Below are 15,972 nucleotides of genomic sequence, written 5' to 3' on the forward strand. Positions count from 1 at the left end.
ATATCTATGAGTGAAGATCCTCACATTATATACTACTCAAAATTTGATAAGGATCATAGATATTTTTCTGTTTAAAAAATTAATAACTGCACAACTGGCAATATTGTGTCCAAGTGAAATCAAAAACGTCTTCAACAAACTTGCACGTGCATTTCATGCCATGGGAAATGCGTTTCTCATCACAGTTTATGCTTTTGCTACCATTGCACGATTTTCACTCAGGCATCGGTGTCTGATTCTTTCTAAAATTTCAAACTCACTTGAGTGTTTACATTACGTTTATCAACACAATGCCCCCTCAACTTGTAAGGCGTCGCCTGACGACAGAACAACTGGACAGATGTATTGGAATGCTTGACGCTGGCTATTCACAACGTGACGTTGCAAATGCACTAAACGTCAGCCAGAGCGTTGTAAACAGGGCCTGGAACCGACAGCAAACTTTTGGTACAACAGCACACCGACATGGAGATGGTCGTCAGAGGTCGACAACCCAACGCCAAGACCATTTTGTGGCTCTTCAGGCACGACGCCATCCCTTCTGGACAGCAACCAGCCTATGTAACGACCTCCTGAACGCCTCGGGGGTGAATGTGTCCACTCAGACGATACGGAATCGGCTTCACAATGCAGGTCTCAACTCGAGAAGGGCATGTGTTCGAGTCCCTCTGACTGTTCGACACCGGCGGGAGCGATTGGACTGGGCTGAAGATCATGTCACTTGGACACAGAACAATTGGGTTCAAGTTCTGTTCACCGATGAGTCCAGGTATTGTTTGGACTTTACAGACAGGAGGCACCGAGTGTGGCGACGACAACGTGAACGTTTCCATGATGCCAACATCAGTAAACATGACCGTTATGGTGGTGGTTCCATCATGGTCTGGGGTGGAATCAGCAGGGATGGAAGAACATATCTTCATGTCCTGGAGAGAGGAACAATGACGGGGGTGCGGTACCGGGATGAGATACTCGATGTTTACGTCAGACCCTACGCTGGTGCTGTTGGCCCTGAGTTCATCCTGATGGATGATAACGCCCGTCCTCATCGCGCCAGGGTGGTGGAGCAGTACCTTCAGCAGGAGACAATTGTCCGTATGGACTGGCCAGCGCGCTCGCCGGACTTGAACCCGATTTAGCATGTATGGAACATGCTGCAGGTTGCCCTTTCACGCCGTAGAGCACAACCCACAACTTTGGCAGCTCGGAAACGCCCTCGTGGAAGAGTGGAACAACCTTCCCATTGGAAACATCCGGGTGCTTATTGACAGCATGGCTCGACGTTGGCAAGCCGTCATTGATGCAAGGGGAGGCCATACCCGGTATTGACACTTCATCGACTAAGTGTAATGATGGACTATCCCACAAAACTGTAATTCTTTCTCTGGTTTGCTGTTAACTTTTTGTAATGAAATGCCTTTTGGTGTTGTTATCAGATTTCAAGCATTCCGTATTGATGCCGTTCATGAATTTTCATTCATAACCTGAGTAAACACGTTTCTGAGTCAAATTTATGTCTTTTGTTATGTTAGTGGTAAATTACACACATATAACCTAGTGATCCTTATCAAACTTTGAGTAGTATATATACAAATACCCAGACATCATTACTTATGACTCAATTCAATTCTTTATTTCTTAGAGCCAACTGGCTCATCAAAGTAACGATTGACCACAATGATAATTGAAGGTAATTCAGAGAAGGAAAGAGAGTGAAGGTACAAAGGAAACAGGTAAAAAATTAAACTTCAATGTGACATTTGCACTCATATATATATATATATATATATATATATATATATATATATATATATATATAAAGCACAAAAGTAGTAGTTAACTCTAGAATGAACATAAGTGCCCCAAGTGAAGAAATGTTTAATATTAAGCACAGAAAATTTCACTTTATTTGGATACCCACTTCCGCCCCTACCCGGGGTGTAACTCACGATCTGCGAAACAAAATCTCCTAGCACCATGTAACCAGCGCTCTAGACCGCTCGACCATCTACAATGTAGGCAAGTCAAAAAACTTGCTTTCAATGACGATGGAATTCTCGCCACGCAGTCACACGCTACACAGTCATTGAGAATGGAATTGGGATACAGTTATTGCTAGGAGATTTGGTTCCGCAGGTCGTGAGTTTTGTGTGTGTATAAAGGGCCTCTTATACATGTATATAAAGCACTCAAACCCAACAACACTCTACTATTCCAAAGTGTCGGATCAACAAAGTGGATTCAAGGTCAAAGGGGAAAATAAATAGACCAAACGACACAAACAATGAAATTTGTCTCTCTTTTTTCCTCAGGACAAAGAAGCTAATTACACGTGGGAACAAAAATAGCGCATAGATATACTGCTGAATTAAAGCTAGTGTCTACATGGTTGACTTGGGATAATAAATCGAAGTTGATAAAACACGTCCGGTTGGACTTATGACATTGTACTTGACACAATAAACAACCATGTAGTATATTGTAGGCGTTTGAAAACTACATAAACATTAGAAAATGCATGCATGATAATCGATATTGGTAAATATTCATCATATCAAGTTGTTTTATTTGGGGGAGGGGGTCTTGATGAAAACTATGCGAACTGTTTGTTATCAGACATTGAACTTCGGGTAGTACTCTACGTACCAGAAACTCTTAAAAACATTATGGCTTGCTACAAGCAATTTTTTACCTCCTTTTGAAAAGATCTAATTTTTACAGTTTTCGACAACATTCGGACTTGTTTGAAAGTTCCTCTACTGTAGAGAATTTACCATAATGATGCACCTAGAGCATGTTTTTAATCAGTGTGTAAAAAAAAGAGTTCAAGCGATTGCTGTATATTCTATACGGGAAGACTCTGGAAACAAATATCAATAAACACTAATATGCGCTAATCTTGATCAGAAAACCTCATGATCAAATGAATCTTCGGCTAATTTGAGTTACATAGAAAGGAATCGCATTTTTAATTGAGATCCACAAAGGTACCAATAGCCAATTTAAAATGCAAGGATAATTCAAGTTTATTTAAACAGTGTCCCAGAGCCGGAGCTTGGAGAAACATAAAAGCAACATCTCTGCATGTGAATACAAAGATTTTTTTAATCTCGAGAACCACATACATTAATCTCGTTTGAGATTCAGCTTGGTTGAATATTTGGACTGACGCCTTCACCGAATCTCGGAGTAGTCCTTCATAGTTCATGTCTGAAATTTACTTTCAGCTTCGACCGGTTCTAGCAATTGATAATGTGCACTTAGGTGACACTGCTGTTCGCTTCAAATCAGTCAGTTGACTATTAAACCAAATCTGTATCACTATTAATGTTGTATTACTTACCGTCTAAGTATGTAATTTCCATAAAATAAACCATCACTAATTTTTCCGTTCAAATGAAGACTTCTATGGCGCAATATTTTATCTCCCAAAATTGAAAAGTTCCTATAGTTTGTTTTTAAATTAGCGAAATGTAAGTTGGTATGTAGAGATACAATGTATCAGTAACTTGATAAAGCAAACTATAGGAACTCTTCAATTCTAGAAGATAAAATGTTGTGCCGTGGAAGTCTTCATTTGAACGGAAAATTTAGTGCCTATTATCATTTTGGGATTTTTATACCTAGACGGTAAGCAATACAAAATTAAAAGTGATAGACAGTTAGTTTGATAGTCAAATAACTTATTTGAAGCGAACAGCAGTGTCACCTAAGTGTACATTAATTGCTAGAACTGACCGAAGCTGAAAGTAAATTTTCAGACATGAATTATGAAGGACTGCTCTGAGATTCGGTGAAGGCGTCAGTCCAAATATTCAGCCGAGCCCAATGTCAACCAAGATTACACATAGGTAGATATGATTTGTCAAATTAAAATGCAAACATGCTAATAGTTTGTTCACACAATGAAGCCCGAGCCAGCTTGGCGCCTCAATAAGAGTTCAAAGTTTTAAACTACCAGTGTTCCAATTGAATATCTAAACTATCAGTGTTCCAATTGAATATCTAAACTACCAGTGTTCCAATTGAATATCTAAACTACCAGTGTTCCCATTGAATATCTAAACTATCAGTGTTCCAATTGAATATCTAAACTATCAGTGTTCCAATTGAATATCTAAACTACCAGTGTTCCAATTGAATATCTAAACTATCAGTGTTCCAATTGAATATCTAAACTATCAGTGTTCCAATTGAATGTGCGAGAAAGACGACTGTCGTAAGGTGTGCATTGTGTCACATGAACCTTTCGTGTTTTTTTTTTTTTTTTTTTTTTTTTTTTTTTTTTTTTTGTAGCTTTTCTGTTGTGGAACTTTGTCATATTCGAAATGAAAAATAATCCATAAAAGATATCGTAAGGAAGGATCACAGATTTATTTGAAGATCATGATTACATGTATCAATACTACACACATATATTGTAGTTTTATTTCTGAAAACAAATTAGGGATACTAACAATTCTGTCTGCAACATGAAATAAACAATTCCTCTATTGAATGTGTAGACCGGTACCTATATTTGAATCTAAAATAGGCATGATATGTCTTTGTTGATTTCAATGCACTTGGGGTCGTCCATAGGCTCGCATATTCCTGCAACAGAGAAGTATATAAAGCTAACAAGCTTTTTCTCAACTACTCACCGGTGCTTCATGTATCAAATTGTATGTGCATGTACATGTATGTAGATTATACACGACCGCTAATAACTTGCTTTGTAAACCCCCTCCCCCAACATACAAGATATGAACATGCACGTAGAACACACCACGTTTCATACAGACAGGACAAAAACAATTACCCCCTTCCCAACTTTAGTCACGGGAGCATACAAAAACATAAATCCGTACAACTTAGGGACAATTGCATTTTGATATGATTTAGTGTGTCCCTGACAATCTTGAAAATACTTTGTTTTAATTAATTTCCTGTATATTCACACATAAAGATTTGACCTCCTTTTATGGCCCCATTCTACCCCTGGGGACCCTGAATTGAACATGCTTGAATTTGAACTACCTGAAGATCCTTGCATATCAATACCACTAATCAGGACCCTGCTGTTCATGAGAAGAAATTTTTTAAAAGATGTTTTCCTATCTATTCTCATATAAAACTTTGATCCCGTATTGTGGCCCCGGGGGTAGTTCTTCAATTTGCACTACCTGGGAATGCTTGCATATCAATATGAGTGTTCATCGCCCTGCTGTTATTGAGAAGAGTTTTAAAGATTTTTACTATTTATACAATGTTCCCATGTAAACCTTTGATCCCCTATTGTTGTCCCACTCTACTTCGGGGACTGCAATTTGAACAAACTTGAATCTGCACTACCTGGGGATACTTACATATTGATCAATATTAGTGGTGATGGCCTTGTTGCTCTTGAGAAGAATTTTGAAAAAGATGTTTCTATATGTCATCATGTAAAACTTTGACCCCCTATTGCAGCCCCATCCTACCTTTGAGGGGCTATGATTTGAAGAAAAAACCTTGAATCTACACAATGTCAGGAATCTTTCATGTAAATTTCAACTTTTCAACATTCTGGCCACGTGGTTCTTGAGAAGATTTTTTAATGATCCCACCCTATTTTTGCCTTTTCTTGATTATCTCCCCTTGGAGGAAGCATGACCCTTCATTCGAACAATTTTGAATCCCCTTTACACAAGGATGATTTGATCCAAGTTTGATTGAATTTGGTCCGGTGGTTTTTTCGAAGAAATTTTTTAAAAGATGCCACAAAATCTTTACTATGTCCACGCAAAAAAGGACGTGGTACCTCATTTGATTAAACTTGAATCCTCTTGATCCAAGCATGCTTTGTGACAAGCTAGTCTGAAATTAGCCCTGTGGTTCTGAAGAAGAAGTCGAAAATGTTAAAGGGAAAGGCAACCCTAACCACATTGTTGCTTTTACGAATAAAGTATTACTTACTGATACCGTAAATGACAGTCTTTAACAACAAAAATCCTTGCTTAACAATTAAATCAATATTAATCTATCATGTATTTTAAATTACCTGCCGCTAAGAGAGCGGCCATTGATGTTTAATTTATGACGTCACACCGTCGGTTCCGGTTTATTTCATCAGCAGCACTGTATACATGACAAGTCACGAACAGTTAAGTTTGAAACCGTATAGATATGAGTCCGTTCTTTCGCAAGAGGAAATTAAGAAAAGAAGACGTTCAGTCGAGTCGCAGACCAGGCAGACGGTAAACGTTTCTTCATACAAATGTCTCGAACCTCAACTTGTCATTACGCAAATGATGGATCCACAGTTTATGTAGTCTTTTCTTTTCAAATGAATTGGTTGGATCGTGAATTTCGCAATAGTGTAATTAACTGTTTGACAGGAAGGCATCAACCTATTTATTCGTAAGATCTACCACATGCACATCTTTGATGATCTTAGAATCTCACCAAAACCGAAACAGACGGTGTGACGTCAAAATTATTGATTTTTGTGGTCTTGAATACAAAAGAGTTCCATATCATGGCAGCCTCTATAGATAGCGGGAATTTCAATTTTTAACGTTTTCAAATTAGTACTAAAGCTTATCTAGGCCGTATGTCAACAGAATAGTATGACATATCTTTATCATATAATTAATTCTATCATGTATCATGTAAAAATCTTTTGGGTTGCCTTTCCCTTTAAGTTTACGGACGGACATACGGATCAGAAAAGCTCGCTTTCAGCGTCAGAATATTTTCACTCAAAAGTAATGTAGTGTAGAGATAAGTTTGCCCGCTCTATGACCCCCGGGACGAAGGCGGGTCCAAAATGGATTGATCACTAATATACAACTCTGAGTGATGAGACCCAAAGAGCAATTAAAGGTTATGTGATATGTAATAATGGAAACACGAGGTGATTTGCATAATCGTAAAAACCAGTTATGCAGAAAGTTTTCCCATGCTCCCATTGTTTATACAATACGTACATCTCCCATAATTCATTCTCCATAATTATATGTTTGGCTTTAGGATTTTAATGAGTATATGTTTTTATCTCATTTTAAATGGTTTAACGCGACACGGTGCCTATATCGAGAAATGTGATACAATGAAACGGTAAAAGTTTATTGCTGACGAACCAATGGTGTAATTATCATTTACTATTATGAAAACAATGGTGTAATTATCATATACCATTATCAAAACAATGGTGTAATTATCATCCACCATTATCAAAACAATGGTGTAATTATCATCCACTTCTATGAAAACAATGGTGTAATTATCATCCACCATTATCAAAACAATGGTGTAATTATCATCCACTACTATGAAAACAATGGTGTAATTATCATCCACTACTATGAAAACAATGGTGTAATTACATGTATCATCCACTACTATGAAAACAATGGTGTAATTATCATCCACTACTATGAAAACAATGGTGTACTTATCATCCACTTCTATGAAAACAATGGTGTAATTATCATCCACTTTTATGAAAACAATGGTGTAATTATCATATACTATTATCAGGAACCTTTCGACGTTGCATATGAGTATAAGCAGGGGTCGTATGCATAAAAATTCTTAAGTCCTTAAGCATATGCTTTAAAAGTATGAATTTCCTACTTAGCAGGTTGGAATTTTCCCTAGCATATTGCTTTGCAGGTTACATAAAACTTCTTAACTTTTAAGTATATGCTTAGTATATACCTAAAGTTGAGCATGGTCTTCACCTGTCTTCAATTCTTAAGCACATTGCTTAAAAACTTTTTCAAAATGGCTAACATGCAAATCATTAAAAAGATGACATTTAAATCTCGCTTGGATCCAGGGTCCTCACTGACAACTGTGGCAGACATGAAGATATTGAATTTATTACGGATTTGAACATAAATTACAGTGTGTCTGCACGTGTAAAAGCTATGTAAACCTTGACATATTACGCAACTGGCAAAATATAGATATAAAGCGGTAAGAAATTGGACATCAGATATTGACTATTTGTGTAAACTCTATTCACTGTCCGAAAATGAATGCAGAGGTACATATTCCAATTACCTTAGTACATGTACATCAAAGTACCTTTAAATGGTCCAGTCAAACGAAATAACTCGGCAAATATAAAATTGAAATACACACATTTTAGACTTTACTCAGTGGTTTTAAAAAAAATAATTTACAGGAGAGGAATAAAATTCTGTGTCAAAAGGGGGGGGGGTAACCACCACCCACTCCCCTCCCCCTGTATTTTGCACGCCTGAGAAGTAGAATCATATGGTTATTCTATATTAATCACGAATTATGAAGTATAGAAAATAGACGTCGATCTTGACGGAAGCATGCAGGCCTAGTGACTCTTCTTTTCTACATTTACTTCTCCAACAGTTCGCATACTTAGGTGTAGGGTGATTTTGTCGGCAATATTCCGCCACTCTCTCTCTCTCTCTCTCTCTCTCTCTCTCTCTCAGGAACCTCTTTTTTATAACATTCATCAGTCGTCCAATTTGGTTCATATCTTATTTTTTGGTTGGTTGGGGAGCGTCCCCCAAATAAACAAATAAATATTGATAACGTACGAATATTGTGATCCAATCAATTTAAACATGGTCAGTACATCAAGGTGAGACCTTTAATGAATTTGACTTAATTTTCACATAATTAATTATCTATTTCTCCATCATTTACAATTTACATGCCCTTGTTTACAATAAAGCGAAAGCAGAAATGACTTTATTGGCATGGCAACGGTGTACTTAAGTAAATTAAAATACGTTGTACTAAGAATGACTAAGCATGTTGCTTAGAAGTTTTATGCAACGGAACTTAAGACTCTTACATAGCTAAGAACGTGCTTAAGAAATTTAAGTATATACTTAAGAAAATTCTGAAAAATTTATGCATACAACACTAGGATTTTAAAGACTGTTATGTTAAGAATCGGGAGTCTTTGGTTACAAACATACAGTTCCCCTGTCTTGTAAGTAGAAAGTAAACATGGATTTGAACTGGTACATAATTTGCTGGTCAGTAAGTGCATTGGTAGATGGGGGTTACAATTAATAAGTAGTGTAATAGCTCTCAATACCTGGGTGACCTGTTGGATCCCCCATGGGCGGCTGTCCTTCAAACCACGTACAGTTAAAGTCCCCAAGTTCAAGGCCATTGATTTTCCCATCTGAATCCGAATCCTTCATGCATAGCTCCTGTGTCCAAGTCCCATTAGTTTCCATAAAATCCTGTATCCAGAAAAATCCCAATCAAGCATAACACAATTTGACAGAAGATTTGGGCATGATACATTGTAGCTATCACCCTCCTTACCGCAGAGTGCTACTCCTTGCTGACTGTACCTTACCAAACGGATTGAGTGACCCTCCTCCAATCTCTATGGTATGGCCGACTGCATTCCACAGTCCGAATACATTGGTACAAGGGTTTGGAACATTTATTCCATTTGGAATCTTTAAACGATAGCCGGGATGTCCAAACCCCATGAAAAAGAAGCAGGTTACTGTTAGAAAGATGGACAACATTTTGGTCCGAGTCTATACCGGTAGGTCAGTGTTTCTGTGCTTACCGTTAACAGATCATTCATTATCTGGAAAAGCTGACCGAATTACAGGTCACAACAAAAATAGAAACATTCTTTTCTTGATATAGATTACAGTCTTAAGTGAACTGTCTGTGCCTCAGGTGGTATCGTTCACTTTAGAATTTGAGAGGACAGCAAACCAAATTCTTTAAAAAAAAACGTAGTAAATTTTTCCCGTTTTTCTAACACTAGATCTAGCATGAAAGCATGGAAACTGGTTTACCTTAGAAAAAAAACCCCTTTTCTTCTAATAATGAAATTGTAGCCATGTTACGCCCATCCATCCTCTCTCCGTAAAAAAGATGTTAGCATTGTCTAAACAATATACTTACAGTAAAGCACGACATAAAACCTCATCATCTAGCATTGATATACAAGATAGTAATAGGTGTGCACAGACATGTAGATCAACTTGCAATTTCATAAAGAAATATAATTACTCATTCTTGTTATGATGGTGTATTTTATGCATTTAGAATTTGTTCTTCTTTAATACCATCATTCAGCCATCAAAATTACCAATAAATATGGAGACAAGCCGGATCATTTTCAGCTGTTACGTGTAGACAACTATATTTTACGTCCTTCCTGGAAGTACACAATGTAATTATATCATAAAAATGAAATACATAAAAATATGAAAATAAGATAATAAAATGTGTTTCTTTGATCTGTTAAAAGGGATATGAGGGTCGCAAACATTGCAACAACAAAAATGAATAACCCACATGCATTTTTTCTGCAGTGTTTGCGACCTTTAACAAACCAAGAAAGCATCTTATTATCTAAATCACGATCATAGAACTTGCCGAATGCTGACTTTAAACGAGACTGGTGAGTCTGTAAGCTGCCTTGTCTGTAAGCTGCCTTGTCTGTAAGCTGCCTTTTATTTTAGAAATTGACCGCACCGTTTCCTGAATTGTGGACGCTTGTCTACAATCGCTGTTATTTACCTCTGGACCGGGTTTCACAAACTATCTGTCAAAGATCGAACCCGTCTGACCGTCACATTCCTCCCTCCATAATGTCTTCACACCTGGAAGACAGCAACTCAGGATCTTTATCCCCTAGGCCTGGTAAGCATTTTCACCTGTCAGTTCCAGGGAATGATCTATGGCACCATATATAACAGGAAGGGAGAAAATGCAACGGACTATACCGGGAAAAGAACTCGCGATCGGGGACCCTTCATCATCTGTTCTACCAACCGTGCTATCTGGCTACCGGCGATCGAACCCCTCTGACCGCTAGATGTGTATAGTTGGTATATACAAAGGAACTGGTTCTTCTATAGTGAATTATTCTTTCACTATCGTGATTTTTTTTTAGTACAAATAAGCGATAAAACCTGTTTTTAAAAGAGTAACTTTGTACGTGTTTAAATCATTTTTTTTTTTCATTATACTTTAAAAATGAAAGATAAGATAATCACGTTGGTGTTAGGCGTTATGGTCAATAATTGTCATTCATTCATTCAAATAAAGACAGAATGAAGTAGTCACGTTGCGTCGGTCTCTCTCTCTATGAGTGTCTTAACAATAAACGTACAGTAAAGCACTACAGAAAACCTCACCACCTGATATTGATATACACTGTACAAGACAAAACATATTTTCCAACTAACAATATCTATCAAACAAAAACAAATTTCTTAGGTATATATTGGCACGATAAAGAACCGTCATTGCTAAGGCCCTGTGTGCTAAGCACGTCTACATATGTAGTGCACTAGTGATGTTAACTAATGAAATCCTTCGTAACAAATCAAAATAAACATTCCCTGGATACAATACAAATGAAAAATTATACAATGCAAATGGAAAATATAGAATACAAATGGAAAATTATAGAATAAAAATGGAAAATATAGAATACAAATGGAAAATTATACAATACAAATGGAAATTATACAATGCAAATGAAAAATTATACAATGCAAATCGAAAATTATAGAATACAAATGGAAAATTATACAATACAAATGGAAAAGATCAAATATTGCAACGTTTGACATGCCATATGCCAACGCCTGTGCAGCGATACGGAATATCTGTTTTTAAGGTCATTACGGAAAGACCCGTGATTCTCACTGTTTGGCAAAGGAGCAATCACTGTCTTTGTTTATGTCTTAGGTTTGATGCGGCAATGACAGTAACTGTTCTCGAACTCACGACCTCTCGCCCACAAACCAAGCGATATATTGCTGAGCTACCACGACCAGGTCCATGGAGGACTAGTTATTTTTAAAAATACGTAGCAAGCTCTAGTAATGGCGAATCCCCCTCCCCCCGATCATTTAAAAAAAAAATAGAACTGTCCAGAAAAGAATGCACATTTTTATTTAGTCAGAATTCAGTAGATTCGGGGAACTTAATTCGGCCCTTGGGTCCCCACCAATTGTTAACATCGAGTTTGTTCAATGGATTAATCTTAAGTTATCGTTTATCGAATTTGGTAATGCACGAGATGTTGAAGAGGTAAAGTTCAGGAGCCACGTTTCGCAGGAATGTACCGTATTTGCTAAGTGTAATGGCGTAACCCACCCACCCACCCTTAATTGATCGCTTTTATGCGTCCAATGTGATCAGCATATTCAAACTAGTCTCCTATTTAACCACTGGCTGATCTAGATAATTCTGAAAGAAAGGATGCAGTAAACTGCTGGATGTCTGGGGACTGTCTTAAGATCCCTAGTGAGTCCAGTGCAAAGCCTTGGTGGAGGGGGCGGGGTGCAGAAGGGGGGGGGGGGGGGCAAAGTCAGTGGCGGATATAAGGGGGCGCAGTCGCCCCCCCCCCCTCAAAATTTTCAAATTTAAAGTAAATCTTGGTGTCTTGTTTAGAAAAATGTATTAAACGATAAAAGAAGCAATAATTTCTTCCATTCCCGGAGAAATAAATGACAAAATCTTTTGATTTCTTGAATTACTTTATTGAGAGAACTTAATTTTTCCAGAAACCCTTAAAATTTGCGTCATTTTACTAATTTCCTTTTATTAAAAATGACATATTTCAAGCCCTATAAAATCCAGGAGCTTCCGAGGGCTTCGCCCCCTGGACCCACTGGGACCACCTCAAGGCGGTCCCAGACCCCCTGCCTCATAAAGTGGCGCCCCCGTAACCGCAAGTCCTGGATCCGCCCCAGGAAGTCCCCTGCAACAAGTGCGTTCTGACAAAATAAAACGTACATGCATGCTTTTTTCGACGTCTATATACAAAATATCATATTTGTAAAGGGAGGGGGGGGGGGTCTCCCGGTGCAAGATTCCTCATTGCTAGCTACATGTATGTTCAACTAGTCCTTATATGGAATCAATCGCGGTAGTTCAGTGATATACCCTTTGGTTCGTAACCGTGAAGTAGCATGTTCGAGTTCTACTCGTGTCATTGCTGCATCAGACCTCAGACGTAAATATAGTTAATACTTTCCCATACGCATTGCTATCTAAAAGTGAGAATCACGGATCTTTCGGATAATTGTGACCTTAAAAGCAGACATCCTGTGTTGCGACAGGCGTTGACACGTTAAAGAACCCCCACTGCTACGCCACTGTGCCCGTACATGTACATGTAGCATAGTAAGTCTATTTGTGGTACGTCACCTACAGCTGGGACCTAAACTAATGAAATCCTTCGTAACAAATCAAAATAAACAATCCCTCGCATGCAATACAAATGAAAGATTTTGCAATGCAAATGGAAATTATACAATGCAAACGCGAAAAAATTATAGAATACAAATGGAAAATTATACAATACAAATGGAAAATTATACAATACAAATGGAAAAATATATATACTATACAAATGGAAATTATACAATGCAAATAGAAAATATAGAATACAAATGGAAAATTATACAATACAAATGGAAAAGATCAAATATTGCAACGTTTGACATGCCATAGACAGTATATCATCTCTCCAGTTTGTGGGCCTTGATGGTTTGTTTTATATAACGTGTGTTCGCATTGGTCTCGCGGTATTGTTATACGATGTATAACGTGTGTTCGATTGGTCTCGCGGTATTTTTATACGATGCTTGAATACACTGATATTTGAATAGGACATCAACAAACAGTGCATACGAAGCTTGGATTGTGAGAAATTCACTTAGTGGACAATTCAAATGAATTAATATGAACTGTGTTACATGTTTAAAATACTTTTCTTTCGTTTCCCATCAATGGGCAGATATATCATTTCTAAACACCTGCATTCATATACCGGTAGGTATCATTTTATTATTTTCTACTTCAAATATTGTACTTATTATAATATGACTTCCATATCACATTTGTGTATCGACATGTTTGAATGATATTTCATACAACTATATTTTATAATTTTTGAAAACAGCACAAGTGTTCTTGGAAAAATGATAGTATTGATGTTATTCTATAAAGTGGGTATTTCAGATAGTTTTTCCTGCTTCCATTTTAATATAAACCAAGATTGGTTTCCATTTTTATATAAAACACAAAATTGCTACGCGTAGCCATATGTCCCCCATCGCCGCAAAAAAGTCGAAGCACAAAAGTCCAATAACTCTTGTAACATTTGTAGAATCAAATTTGAGGTAGAATATGATCAACTACGTATGGTGACTAACAATCCTGCAAAATCTGAACAAAATCCGTACAGCTTTATCTGAGGAGTTGCGTCCACAAAGTGTTCCTATAATGTAGCATGCACAAATTCAATAAAGTCAATAATAAATTCAACAAAGTCCCATAACTCCTGTAAAAATTGTCAAATCAAAATGCCGGCGCAATAGGATCAACTACTTATGGTGACCAACAATCCTACAAAATTTGAACAAAATCTGTTGACCGGCTTTGGAGGAGTTGTGTCCACACAGTGTTATTATAGTGTAGAATGCACAAATTCATAGTCCCATAACTCCTGTAAAATTTGTCGAATCAAAATGGCGGCACAATATGATCAACTACATATATAGTGACTAACATTCCTACAAAATTTGAACAAAATCTGTTGAACGGTTTCTGAAGAGTTGTGTCAACAAAGTCAAGTAGGACGGACGGACAGACACCGGCATTTCTATGTCCCCTTCCGCTCAATCTAATTAAAATTAGATCCGTTGATCCGCTCATCTACTATCGCTACACAAGGATCTAACAACTCCCCATTAGAGGTCATCTCAGATTGAACTTTTGCATTGACCAATCAGCGATCGGCTTGAGAATCTTCGGTGCGATTGTATATTCTCGGAACGACGACTTCCGAACATATATATAAACAAGTAAAATGGCTGTGGCCATACCAGCCTCACCGTCCACACCACACAGGATATATATTTTATGTAATACTTGTTGTCTGTGCGGGTTTTCATTTCTAATAAAAGAAGTTGATCGAAACGGTACTGCGACATGGAAGAAGCTTTCGAAGCTGAAACTTAGGCTGACCGATGAGAAAAGGGATACCATACAGAAGATCATCGAGTTGCCGCCACACTCGGAGGGAGTTTGTGTAAAGTGTTTCACGAAAGTCGAGAAAATCATTAAATATAAAGAAAGAAATCAATAGCATCATATCCGTTTTCAGGGAAAGTAGGCGCAGGTCCAAAGCCCAAACTCCCGAGTTCACCAACTAGAAAGAAAGGAGTTTTAAGATCACCGCAGGTTTGTGAATCTTTGTGAAACTATTATAACAATTGAAGTTGTTGAACTGTTTCGTACGTAATACCAGACACAAAGTTTAGGCTCTCGGGTATAAATATATTTGTTTCCTCTTTTCCCACTGACCTTTAGATGCGAGATTCTGATTGGTCAAGAGATTAGAATTTGATTGGCTGCTATTTTCTCAACAAAGTTCAATCTGAGATGACCTCTAATGGGGAGTTGTTAGATCCTTGTGTAGCGATATTAATGGGCGGATCAAAGGATCTAATTTTAATTAGATTGCCTTCCGCTTTGCGGTGGGGGACCAAAAAACCCCGTTATATTACAATTCCCGTGTATTTCCTTAGAAATAGTTTAGAATGTTAGTGGCAGATTTTGCATTGCATTTGCATTGCATCAAAATTATCTTGTCTTACTTTTGTGGCCCTGGAGCCTGCATGTAAGAAAAATTATCTAACTCTTGATTTATAGTAATTGATATACTATTTTGATTTTATTTGTAAGTATGCGTTGATGTGTAAAGACATACATGTATGCGTGTCTATACATATCTATGTGCAACTCTTTACTCACTACAGATGCAGGAACCACACATAGAAGCATGGGTGTTGACGGATCTCTTCATTGTTCTCCTCATTATTATCACTTAATGCTATCTTGTGTACTGGGGACACACTGTTCTAAACACCTTGTTGCTTTAACGATTTAATCACTGGTACATAGTATATACATGTAGCTCTGCAATGCCTTAAGGTGTGATATTCGTTT

The 15,972-nt window shown here is 37.5% G+C and overlaps 1 protein-coding gene across 1 annotated transcript; it reads right to left on the reverse strand.

Annotated features, from left to right (window-relative positions):
• Positions 1–4,355: 4,355 nt before the first annotated feature.
• Positions 4,356–9,580, reverse strand: LOC125676032 (temptin-like). The gene is made up of 3 exons (XM_048913926.2): positions 9,324–9,580; positions 9,059–9,209; positions 4,356–4,593 (listed from the first exon to the last, which is right to left on the reverse strand). Exons 1-3 carry the CDS (start codon positions 9,504–9,506, stop codon positions 4,526–4,528), a joined length of 402 nt encoding a protein of 133 aa, XP_048769883.2. The 5' UTR covers positions 9,507–9,580; the 3' UTR covers positions 4,356–4,525.
• Between the last annotated feature and the right edge of the window lie 6,392 nt (positions 9,581–15,972).

Source organism: Ostrea edulis, chromosome 3 (genome assembly GCF_947568905.1).
Source record: "Ostrea edulis chromosome 3, xbOstEdul1.1, whole genome shotgun sequence".
Classification (NCBI taxonomy): domain Eukaryota; kingdom Metazoa; phylum Mollusca; class Bivalvia; order Ostreida; family Ostreidae; genus Ostrea; species Ostrea edulis.

What these genes read in the sequence shown, in the direction of transcription:
- LOC125676032 (XM_048913926.2), bottom strand. Translation starts at nt 9,506, where the DNA reads ATGTTGTCCATCTTTCTAACAGTAACCTGCTTCTTTTTCATGGGGTTT. An exon ending in CACTCAATCCGTTTGGTAAG is followed by an intron (nt 9,210 to 9,323) that starts GTACAGTCAGCA and finishes TTCTGGATACAG; the next exon opens with GATTTTATGGAAACTAATGG. An exon ending in GGATCCAACAGGTCACCCAG is followed by an intron (nt 4,594 to 9,058) that starts GTATTGAGAGCT and finishes TCTCTGTTGCAG; the next exon opens with GAATATGCGAGCCTATGGAC.